Raw genomic sequence first — 12882 nt, 5'->3', positions numbered from 1 at the left:
CTCAAAAGAGACTCAATCATAATTATTTATTAGTACTACTTACTTTTAAGCCTTATGTTACTTCTGTTCCAACTTTTTTCAGATGTGTTGGGATGTGATAGAATGTAATGATGCTTTCACATCCTAAATAAGTTTCCGTGGATGTTTTTTTATAGTGAGAGGAGCTTACAACTTACAAACTATTCTTTTTTCTATCCCATCTTTGCATGAGCAGTCTCCTACTTAGAGTTTACTTTGAGTTTTAATCTGTCTCTAATGGTCTGCAATGGTTTCCAGTTGCTGCACTAAGCAGGATAAGTCCATACACAGGGATGCCCGCCTGGTTGCCAAGCGTGACACGATTAAATCCGGAGTTTAATGACTCCCTCAATTTTCTGTGCCGTCGACTATCATAGATGCTGAGTTCCTCAGGGTTCTGGGAAAAGCCCCTTATGGTTAACTGCGAGTTGCGAGCTCCCCGAGACCCTTAAAGCACCTGAATGATGTGGGCTTTGCACGGGAGGACACCGAGGCGTATTACCGCTCAGAATCTCCCCATAGCGCCAAAGATACAGGACCTGAAGGAGATCACTCCTGTCAGGGGAGGGAAAATTGATCTGCTCGTAAACTCACCAGGTTTTCTCGCACTTGTAGAAAAATATGAGGCTAAACAGGAGTAAAAGGAAAAGAAATCTAGGTCAGCGCTTTTTCCGAGCTGCTGGCTCTGGTGTGGTAGGCCTAAATAGATGTGTGTGTGTGTGTGTGTGAGAGTGTGTGTGTGTGTGTGCATCTGAAAGCTAGTTGACCCAGAGGCTAGAATTTTGAGAGTTTTGGTGATTAACATTTAGGAGACATTTAGACAAGCTGACCAATCATAAACGATATGCAGCCTCCAGTTTCAACACACTGGTCTCATACTGGTGCTGCTTTTTTCCATGTAATAAAGCTTTCATAGAACATGATATCATATAATTTAGACAATCAGGCCTAAATGAGATTTGACAGATGTGACAAAACACTGCAAATGAACAGATGTTTTAATATTAGAGCAGAATATTAGTCACGTATTTCTTGCCACCAAATCTGTAGTTCTAATTTTTCTGTAAGGCACTTTTGGAAGAGTTAGACCAATAGGTAGAATATATATATTATATATTATATATTATACTAGAAATAAAAACTCTATTAAACTCAGATGAGGAGGAGAGATTAGGAGATGTTTTAAGGAAAACAATATGCACAATACTGTATTTTTTTTATTTCAAAGTTAAAATATATGATTTGATTGATTGAGTAATCAATCATCTTGCAGTGGATGTCAATACATTTTTACTCTGATTATGAATTATCTATGATTATTATCACAATCCCCCCCTCAGTAAGGGTTCTGCATTCAGCTGGAAATTCTCCTGAGAGTTCTATACAGGCCAGGCAACCTATGACTGAATCTTTCTGTGGAGTAGTGTTGATGTTTGCTGTTCAAAATGATCTTCATCTTTATCTCCATATACTTCAATGGCAAAACAGCCCATTTTCACCTCACTTCTCTGTTTTTTTTCACTGTTTAATTCCACAGTTAATATTCTGTTGCATCGTAATAAGGCGGGGTTACACTTAGGAATGAAGTGATTGGCAGGCAGCCTTTTTGGCCTCATTTCTATGGAATAGAAAGGAATATAACCACAGTGCTCACATATAAAGTGCTAAAATCACTGAGTAAAACTATCTACTGCTTCTCTCTGCTGACCTCTGTCCTCTGTTTCTTCTTGCAGAGGTCTGGCGGTGGTGGTGCACTATGCCATTGTGCTGGAAGTGGACGGAGCCGGCATCAATAATGAAACCATGCACTTCATCACCCTGCAGTCCAACACTGTGGAGAAGTCGTACAGCGAGCCGGAGGAGCTGCCCACGGTGGTCTACACCATCACAGACTTCCGCAACTTCATCTCAGAGGCCCTGCACAAGGAGACCTTCGGGAATAATGGGAATACCACGCTGGATGTTGACCCCGACTCCTTACAGCTGGAAAGCGGTAACACGTGCTTCAGGATTTTACAGTTTGTGGTTGGATTTAGTAGTGGATAAGCAGACATATGACCCAGAAACTTATAATTTCAGTACAGTAAGTTCAACCCCAATTGATACAGTAGTAAAAAGGAACCTAATTCATTATTTTGACATAAAAATGCATACAGCTCTGGAAAAATTGAAGAGAGCACTTCAGTTTCTGAATGAGTTTCTCTGATTTTGTTATTTATAGGTTTATGTTTGAGAAAATGAACACTGTTGTTTTATTCTATAAACTACAGACAACATTTCTCCCAAATTTCAAATAAAAATATTCTCATTTAAAGCATTTATTTACAGAAATGTAAGAGAAATATAAAAAATGTGCAGAGCTTCTAGACCTCAAATAATGCAAAGAAAACAAGTTCATATATTCCTTTTTATCTTACAAATAGGAAATAATAATACTTATAGAGCTCTGAAAAAAATAAGATTTCACTTAAAAATGATGAGTTTCTTTGATTTTAGCAAATTGAAAATCTCTGGAATATAATCAAGAGGAAGATGGATGATCACAAGCCATCAAACCAAACTGAACTGCTTAAAATTTTTGCACCGGGAGTAAAGCAGCATAAAGTTATCCAAAATCAGTGTGTAAGACTGGTGGAGGAGAACATGATGCCAAGATGCATGAAAAAAACTGTGATTAAAAACCAACCAGGATTATTCCACCAAATATTGATTATTTCTGAACTCTTAAAACTTTATGAATATGAACTTGTTTTCTTTGCATTATTTGAGGTCTGAAAGCTCTGCATGAGGAAGAACCTGAAATCTAAGGAGGTTCTTATTATTACTCCACTTTTTTTAGTCTGTATTCATGTACTGTAGACTGTAGACTGTAGGCATCTGCTGCACATTTTTCCCCATATCTCCTGTTCCATTTGTCCTGTTGTCCTGCTGTCCTGTTGTCCTGCTGTTCTGCTGTCCTGCTGTCCTGCTCCTGGAGGACACAGCAGTGTGGAATATAGGAATATAATCTGATCCGATTTGTCTCTTTCTGTTTTGGCTTCACAGTGGAGACGCTGCCGCCATCCAAACCGACCAGCAGACCGATCGACTCCAACGACATGATGGTGAGTCCGTGGTCACTGGCAGGACCACCTAGGAAACTGGGAGCGTGGGGGGCTACGTCCCTCCCTGACGTCCAAAGCCCCCCTCCACGTCCAGAGCCGCGGTGCTCCGGTTGTTCTTTTTTAAGTGTAAATGGGCGAGCTCCTGAGAGAAGTTCTGGCAGCGGAGAGGAGCACTGTTAAAAACGTAAAACGATACCCACTAATGGTGATCATATGTAGGCCTCAGTGCCGCACGATAAGAGAGATTACCCCCCTCTAAAAATGGGTTTTCGGGGCACGTCATTAAAACAAATTACCGCACGACTTGTGGAACCGTGCCACGAGTCTGTAAAAATATTCACCTCGATTTTCCAGCGGGAAGAGTATTCTCGAGACGTGCTTGTGCTCGTGCTGTGCCATATTCACAAGATTATTTAACTCACACTCTAAAAAACAGAGATATGATATGAGTTCTTTTTTGTACTCAAAGGTACACTTTTTATAATTGTACCTCAAAGGTATAATATTGGTCTTTACAGGGTCAGATTTGTTCCCTCTGAAGTACAAAGTAGTTTCTAACAGAAATAAATACAGATTTGTACCATTTAACCTGCAGCCAAAAGGTACATTCTGTATTCAGTATTCTGTATCACTGTACTAATTACACATTTTCCATTTGAAAGCCAGACAATTTTTGGGCCATATTCAGTTGATGATAATCTTTATAATCGTCACACTAAGAAAATGAAGTACAGATTTGTACCTAAAAGAGAATAAAGCTTGTCTCTGGGGCTGTATTTTATTTTGAAGTCCTGTTTTGTACCCATGTTTTTAGTGCTACACTCTAACCCTGCGTTCACACTGGAAAGCGACAAAGCGACAGGAGACCATTCATTTCCTATGGCAGGGCGTGATTTGTCGCCGCGACACGCGAGAGACGAGAAAGCGACAGAGTGACAAGCAACACGGAGCTGAATTTTTCTCAACTTTATGCAAATGAATTATGACATGGTGAAGCGACATTCTAACCTGATTGGCTTCTAGCTTTTCTTTGGACCAATCAAATACAAGGTGGTCTGACGTCCTCAAGCTTCTGCTCTCTGAATTTCTAGTTTCTTCCGCTGTTCTTTCTGTTGAACGGGGTGGACTCACGTCGATCTGCGGGAACGGCTGCGTTTCCAGTGCAGGTAATTCGCATAAACGCCCAAGAGTCTTGCAAGTTTGGGAGTTATAGCTGTAGATTAAAGTAACCAAGCGATTCCTTTTTTGTGTTTTTTTTTTCTTGTCGGAGGCTGGACCATGATACACGTGGGCGTTGAGCTTGACACGCCCACAAGCGACAAACGCTGGGCGACACAAGCAACTCGTCGTCAGGTAAAAAACAGAGGTACGATATGAGTACTTTTTTGTACTCAAAGGTATACTTTTTTGCACCCTCAAAGGTATAATATTGGTCTTTACAGGGTCAGATTTGTTCCCTCTGAAGTACAAAGTCTTTCCTAACAGCAATAAGTACAGATTTGTACCATTTAACCTGCAGCCAAAAGGTACATTGTATAATAATCAAGTTCTTGAGCCATATTCAGTTGATGATAATCTTTGTAATCTTCACACTAAGAAAAATAAGTACAGATTTGTACCCAAAAGAGTATAAAGCTTGTCTCTGGGGCTGTACTTTATATTGAGGTACAAAAAAGTACCTTTCAGTGAAAGTTATTTTTTGTACCCATGTTTTTAGTGCCAGTAAAGATTATAAAGGTTATAAACATTATTTATCATCAACTGAATATGGCTCAAAAACTTGATGATCCAAAATTGTCCTGCTTTCAAATAAAAAAATGTATAATTAAAATATATATAGTTTATTATTGCAGTGATACAGAATATTGAATGTACGTTTTGGCTGCAGGTTAAATGGTACAAATTTGTACTTATTTCTGTTAGGAAAGACTTTCTACTTCAGAGGAAACAAATCTGATCCTGTAAAGACTAATATTATACCATTGAGGGGACAATTATGTATGGTTCCTCTGTTTTTATAAAAACATGAGTACAAAAAAAGGACTTTCACTAAAAACGCTACTTTTTTGTACCTCAGTATAAGGTAGTACAGCCCCAGAGACAAGCTTTATACTCTTTTAATCTGTACAAATCTGTACTGACTTTTCTCAGTGTGAATGAAGCGCCGCGAAGCACCGAAAAAAGTCTGTTTTTAATCTCAGCGTGACACGTATATATTTACGGCCGCGGGCGATCTGCTTTCCTCGGCGAGCATCATTTAATTAGAAAGACACGTCCGAGAGCGGAGCGAGGGAGCGAGGGAGCGCGGCAATAATCTCAGAATTTACTCGCTCTGTTTTTCCCCTCGCATTCGACTAAACTGGCACTTCTTTCACAGCCCTTATTAAACTGATTTACAGTCTTGTTTTGGCCGGCATTGCGCTAAAGTCCGGCTCTAGGAACATGTGTTTCTCTCTCTCTCTACTTTCTTTCTTTTTCGTCTCGTACACAGGTAATGACATGCTAGCATGCATGCACTGACGCATGGGGCCGCATTTCATTTACTGCTAGAACATCTGAAGCCGATTCATTACTGAACCCGTCCAGTTTAACAGACAGGTTTTTATGGCCGTGCTGTAATTGGGGTAATTGGGGAAGGCGCAGCGTTTTTGTTTATAATCTGTTGACGTGCTGGATGAAAGACGAGGACGCGCTGCTGCAGTGGACCTCAGAAGATCTGATCTGCAAATATCGGAAAATAGCAGCAGCTGAAGGCCTGAATGGAGGCGGGATTTCAGCTCGTAGTCACCCGTAGTCAGCCTGCTTCAGAAACACTCCACTTATTATTACATTTATTGCACTTATTGCACTTATTACATTTATTGCACTTATTGCATTTATTGCATTTATTGCACTTATTGCATTTATTGCACTTATTACACTTATTGCACTTATTGCATTTATTGCACTTATTACACTTCTTGCATTTATTGCACTTATTGCACTTATTACACTTTTTGCACTTATTACACTTCTTGCACTTATTGCATTTATTGCACTTATTACACTTATTGCACTTATTACACTTATTGCACTTATTACACTTCTTGCACTTATTGCATTTATTGCACTTATTGCACTTATTACACTTATTGCACTTATTACACTTGGTCATTAGTTGGGAAGCTTTAAAGAAGAATTTGTCATTTCAAGGGGTTTCAGAGAAAATCATCGCTGTCCAATGAAAAACACTCCTCATAGTCAACACTCCTCTCCAAAACAGCAACTTTACAGGAGAGAGAAAAAACATTGTACACTTTCAATGGAAGTCAGTGTAAAAAGAGTTTATTTCAGGTCATTTTGGAGGGTTTCTATTGGTCCGTTCATCAAGAAATTTTGACACAGTGTAAGGGACAGTTTGCCTATTCAAATTATGTAGCAAACTAAAAATCCACAAAAATGGACATGTGTTTTTCATAGGACAACATCAAAATACTGTCTCTATATTTTTCCTGCCCTTCTGTTTGTTTATTTACCCTCCTCCATAGCACATGGCCCCTCTATGTGTTCTCCTTGTCTTCTGGTGCTCCCTCGTTACCTTCCCCAGGTGTTCTCTGTTTCCTTTGCCGCCTTGTGTGTGTGTATTTATAGCCCTGTGTTTCCTGTTTCCTTTGTCAGTTCTTGTACGCGTTTGTGTCAGTCAGGTTATTCATTCCGTTTGTTTTCCCAGTTCCTATGTACTGTGCTGAGCTCATCAAGAGTTAATTACTTGAATTTCTTGTCTCTTAATAAAGTGTTTGAGAGCATCAGTTAAAGTAAAGTAGTGAAGAGGTAGAGTTACAGGTATACAGTGAATAGTGAATATTTGAGTAATGTTCTAATCCAGATTATGAGAATAAACAACTACTCAACTAAATAAAGTAAAAAAAATACTTTAAGAAAAATGGGGATCAGTCTGAAAGTTAATTTTAAGACCTTGTACCAAAAGCACCAAATTTACCAGCCCTGCTTCCTATTAATTGAAAAGTTACTTTATTTCAGTAATATAGTTCAAAATGTGAAACTCATATATTAGTACTCAGATGTATTAAACACAGAGTGATCTATTTTAAGCGTTTATTTATTTGAAGACCCAAATATCAGTGTCTCAGAAAATTAGAATATTATATAAGACCATTTGGTACTTTAAGCAGTGTGGGTAGTGTGCCAAATCCTGCTGGAAAATGAAATCTGCATCTCTATAAAAGTTGTTTTCAACAGAAGGAAGCATAAAGTGCTGTAAGATTTTATGGGAAAACAAAAATGCACTGACATATATATATATATATATATATATATATATATATATATATATATATATATATATATATATATATATATACATACTGACTTCTGGGAGATACTGTAGTGGTTTCATGCTGGCTGCAGCCAGATGTAAAAGTATATGTATATGTGGTGAGGTATATGTGTGTATATGTGTGTTTTTTCATAGCAATAGCATATGTGTTAGCCAGGCATGCAGTATTTGGTTCTTCTTTTCTTCTCTCAATCCTCACGCAAGTTTTCCACACAGACTTTCCTCCAGAAAAGATATCTTTCCACTGCAGCTCGCTGAGGAGAATTTGTTCCACTTAGAGCATAAGAGCACTGTTTTCACTCCAGCCATGTGTGCAGCGTCTCTGCTCAGCTGTTCTGTGATCAGTGCATACGTGCAAAAGTATTCAAAGCCTCGGTTTAATGTTTGACACAAGCCTCATCCGCTCCATCTACGTTTATGGATGCACTCTGGTGATAATTCTGATGTGAGGAGGTTGCGGGATTAAGTTGCCACCGTAACGAATTCACTCAGAGCTGTGAATTATTGCCTGTAAGTTTAGTTTTTCTGGTGTAAACTCACGTCAGAGTGAGTGATTGCAGTCTATACATCACAGAACACCAAGAATGTTTGTATAAACCTTGAAGATAATGTCAATCCCAAAGGGCTTATTTGGTTTCAAGAACATGAGCGTCTCTTTTTTTTCCTCTTTTTAGGACAACATTCTCGCAGCGGAGAAACCGCCAGACGTTCCGGGTCAGGAGCTGACCAACAACGACCTCTTCATCAAAAAAGACGATTTCCTGTTCGACCCTGTTCGCCCGTTCGACCCCTGGATGGGCTCTCAGAGTGAGCTGGCGAGCGAAAACGACGTCATCATCCTTGAGGAAATTCCTCCTCCGCCTTCTACTGAAGTGCCACTAAAAAATGTCGAGAAAATCGAATCCATTTCCAAATTTGAGACGAGCAGCAAGACGCCCAAACCTAGCAAAGAGAGTAAGTAGCTTACGTTACTTAATTGTTCGTTTCTTTATGGTATTCCTTTCTTTTTCTAAGACAAATTCTTTGGGTGTGTGAGTCATTCTCAAGCTCTTGCTTTAAAAAATGTTTATTCCATTATTCATTATTCCACTTTAGGTGACGATGCTATCCAAGAAGAGGGCTTCCTAGAAACCACGACTGCCAACCCTACCACAGTGACTGTAGTTACTGAGGAGACACTTTTAACCCAGTCTGAAGCAGCACCAGAGAGTACCAAGAGCACTGAAAGCCCTCCTGTAGGACCTTCACATGTGGACGATGATAAGTCAGTGGAGATTGACCTGGGCTCTGGATCAGGCTTCTCTGGGGATGGTCCAGAGTCTGATATTTGGCCTTGGCTTCCAGAAAATCCTTCCCAAACCTCGTTCAAAGATGCCCAAGAATCAGAAAGGACTAAGGATGACGTATGGTGGGAGGACCACGAAAAGAAAAAGGATGATGAAGAGACAGAGCCTGAGATTCCTGCTCCAGATATGACCTCTGAAAATCCCTTCTTAGAAAGAGTCATTGTGACCCAAGACATTCGTTCCAACCCTGAATATACGACTACAGACCAAGCTCCAGTGTTCTGGACTATGGAGACCCTGACTGTGGAGCTTTCGATGCAGACCAAAGAAGCTCCTGGCATCTATGATGACTACTACACCAGCGAATTTTCCACTTATGTACCTTCGGTAACTGACCTACCACTGCAGGTCTACACTACCACAGAGAGCCCTATTTTAGATGGAGCAACGGTTGGAAGTCTAGAGATGACTGAGAAGAACGTTGAAGCCCAAGCTACATCCGGTTTGACTACGCCAGCAACTACGGTGGCAGCACCAACAGAAGCCACAAATACTCATTCAGAGTTCACAACCACTGATGCCAACCACCTCCTTCCCGAAACAGAGCCTCCTGCTGTTGCAAATGTTGAGGTTGCTTCCATAGACGATCCTACCGTTGATCCTGAAGTGAATGAGCCACCTATCATTGAAGATGTGACAGATTTCCCAGCTATCTTCAGCTCAGAGCTGGACAAATCAGATGACGACATAGAGATCATTGATGAGGTAGTAGGAGACATTGAGCTTGAAGTCACGCGAGCTCCAGTTTTGGACATTTCCGATGAGGACATCGATAAAGATGAAATCATAATAGTGACTACAGCTCCTGCACCAGTAATCACTGAAGCACCAAACGTAGATCCATCAACCCCTCTTTCTCCTGAAAGGGAGTCTCCATTCACTAGAATATCAGATTCTGCCCCAGTTGAGGATTCTTCTCTGCCAAACCCAACAACGGAGCCGATCTCCACATCAGTCCACCCCACATATCAGTCCATGCCTTTTGTTCCTGCAGAAACGACTGCAAAAACCCAAGCTCCAACCCACGGTCCAACCCAAGCTCCAACCCAGGGTCCAACCCAAACTCCAACCCAAGCTCCAACCCAAGCTCAAACCCAAGCTCCAACCCAAGCTCCAACCCAGGGTCCAACCCAAGCTCCAACCCAAACTCCAACCCAAACTCCAACCCAAGCTCAAACCCAAGCTCAAACTCAAGCTCAAACTCAAGCTCCAACCCAAGCTCAAACTCAAGCTTCGACCCATGCTCAAACTCAAGCTCCAACCCAAGCTCAAACTCAAACTCCAACCCAAGCTCAAACCCAAACTCCAACCCAAGCTCAAACCCAAGCTGTGGAGATTAACGTTGCCACTGAGTTCACGCATGTCGATCCCATTGGACCAGAGGAAACTGGCAATGAACTGACGACTGTTAATGTCCGGTCTTCAGCTTCCCATCCATCCACATCCACAAGTCATTCAGTCTTTCTTAATGGAACTGATAGTTCTGAAAATGACCTCCCATCCACCATCATACCTCCATTTTTCCAGCCAACCTTTCGACCAACAGACAGAATAATCGATCCAGCAGTGTCCTCAAATGATGAACATCTTGTAGAAGAAGATAATGCTCTATCAACCCCAAGCATCTCTGATATCATTCTTTCCACTGAGATTGAAGACTATGATAAAGGCACAACACAGGTTCATCTTCCAGACGACCCGAGCATCACTGACCTTGGTGTCTCCTTCGAAATCCTTCAGTACGACAATGCGGATCACGGCAACGATAACGGCAGCGGGTACATTCACGGCACAGACATGGCGAGTGTCGGCATGCCCGCCAGTCCTGGACGATCCCTGATGGTGTTTTTTAGTCTACGAGTAACAAACATGATCTTCTCAGACGACCTGTTCAACAAGAGCTCCCCTGAGTACAAGGCTTTAGAGCAGCGGTTTCTGGAGCTGGTAAGATCTCACCAAAACACTCTTAAATAGCTTATTCAGTTACTGTACCTCACTTGTCTAGGACTAACTGTACACTATGGATCCTATCTTACATTCTGAGCAAAGTGCAATGTCACGATGCTCATTCCTGTCTTGTACCTCATCAACAGTCTATTTTTACACCTTGCACCCATTCGTTAGGAAAGGGTAAAGGGGTTTATTTCTGGACTATACATTATTGAGCAACTACTGTAGCTAATGGTCTAGAAGTTACACTGGTTGGACAATGAAACTGAAACACCTGATATTTTAGTGTGGGAGGTTTCTTGACTAAATTGGAGCAACCTGGTGGCCAATCTTCATTATTTGCACATTATTGCACCAGTAAGAGCAGAGTGTGAAGTTTCAATTAGCAGGGTAAGAGCACAGTTCTGCTCAAAATATTGCAATGCAACCAACATTATGGGTGACATACCAGAGTTCAAAAGAGGACAAATTGTTGGTGCACGTCTTGCTGGAGCATCTGTGACCAAGACAGCAAGTCTTTGTGATGCATCAAGAGCCACGGTATCCAGGGTAATGTCAGCATACCACCAAAAAGGACCAACTACATCCAACAGGATTAACTGTGGACGCTGTAAGAGGAAGCTGTCTGAAAGGGATGTTCGGGTGCTAACCCGGATTGTATCCAAAAAACATAAAACCACGGCTGATCAAATCACGACAGAATTCAATGTGCACCTCAACTCTTCTGTTTCCACCAGAACTGTCCGTCGGGACAATAAATGATTGTGGTCTAAAACCAGGTGTTTCAGTTTTATTGTCCAACCCCTGTAGATCTCAATGGGACCATTTCAACAGTACTGTAACTGAACACGAACAATTTGCCGTTGATGAGCGATGCACGGACTTGAATTGTGAACATATGGAAGAGATGCATTCGTTAATAACTGTAGTCATTATTATATGCCTAATAAATCAAGTTAAACTACACCTTAACAGCCGTTTAACTCAAATAAAACAGTAGATTTATATCGGATCACAATCTCACCACAAACAAAGCATTGTAGATTTTGTTTGGAACAGTTGTTTTGGTTCACACCGAATTACAGTTTTTGCACCTGCCGAAATGAACCGCATCAAGAGTGCAAACAAACCAGTCTGTTCTAACTGGACCAAAAAATGCTGGTATTTTGTATTAAAATGCCCCAAATTAGCTTAGATAGGTCTTACCAAAAAACTATGAAGAACTTTGTGTTGAGCATCTGTTAATGTGATCAACAGCACAAACCAAACCACATGATCAGTAATATTATGATTAACTACTGTACATAGTTTTAAAAACTGATTTCTGGGGGAAAATGTACTGTTGGATTTAGACACTGGAGATGGAAAAAAGTTTAGAGAGGAGAAAAATGAGATGGAAAAATTGATGTTTTATTGTTGAAATATCTGGGGATTAGCTTCAGTGCTTCTCTATGTATATATACAGTCATTGATAAATATCACAAAGAGCCCAAAAGGTACTAAATCATCTAAAATATGCTGAAGCTTCATATTTAAGGTCTTTACTGTGAGGCCAGACGGGCTGATACTGTTTTGTGTCAGCAGGTACTTATTACCCAGCGCTGAGGAGCTTAGCTTCATCCACTAACTCCACTGGAGCATCTGACCTTTCCCTATCAATCTTTCCCTATCAATCTTTCCCTATCAATCTTTCCCTATCAATCTTTCCCTATCAATCTTTCCCAATCAATCTTTCCCTATCAATCTTTCCCCATCAATCTTTCCCTATCAATCTTTCCCTATCAATCTTTCCCTATCAATCTTTCCCTATCAATCTTTCCCTATCAATCTTTCCCAATCAATCTTTCCCTATCAATCTTTCCCCATCAATCTTTCCCCATCAATCTTTCCCTATCAATCTTTCCCCATCAATCTTTCCCTATCAATCTTTCCCCATCAATCTTTCCCTATCAATCTTTCCCTATCAATCTTTCCCCATCAATCTTTCCCTATCAATCTTTCCCTATCAATCTTTCCCTATCAATCTTTCCCCATCAACCTTTCCCTATCAATCTTTCCCTATCAATCTTTCCCTATCAATATTTCCTTATCAATATTTCCCTATCAATCTTTCCTTATCAATCTTTCC

The 12882-nt window shown here is 40.6% G+C and overlaps 2 protein-coding genes across 6 annotated transcripts in view; one reads left to right on the top strand and one right to left on the bottom strand.

The window, feature by feature from the left end:
- adgrg7.1 (adhesion G protein-coupled receptor G7, tandem duplicate 1) overlaps positions 1 to 12882 on the bottom strand; it is a 308074-nt gene that overhangs the window by 99217 nt on the left and 195975 nt on the right. The gene's annotated exons all lie outside the window — the stretch shown is intronic.
- The window catches only part of impg2b (interphotoreceptor matrix proteoglycan 2b), a 42390-nt gene that overhangs the window by 16739 nt on the left and 12769 nt on the right, over positions 1 to 12882 (top strand). For 3 of the 4 annotated variants that reach the window (XM_049471257.1, XM_049471258.1, XM_049471256.1), the window contains 4 exons: positions 1752 to 2011; positions 3064 to 3122; positions 8133 to 8412; positions 8554 to 10748. In XM_049471257.1, the coding sequence (XP_049327214.1) occupies positions 1752 to 2011; positions 3064 to 3122; positions 8133 to 8412; positions 8554 to 10748 (2794 nt within the window). The remainder of the gene's footprint in view (positions 1 to 1751; positions 2012 to 3063; positions 3123 to 8132; positions 8413 to 8553; positions 10749 to 12882) is intronic. The other variant, XM_049471259.1, reaches the window with a different exon arrangement.

The sequence above is a fragment of the Astyanax mexicanus genome, chromosome 23 (genome assembly GCF_023375975.1).
Source record: "Astyanax mexicanus isolate ESR-SI-001 chromosome 23, AstMex3_surface, whole genome shotgun sequence".
Taxonomy (NCBI): Eukaryota; Metazoa; Chordata; class Actinopteri; order Characiformes; family Acestrorhamphidae; genus Astyanax; species Astyanax mexicanus.
This window is presented reverse-complemented; position numbering and strand designations above follow the sequence as displayed.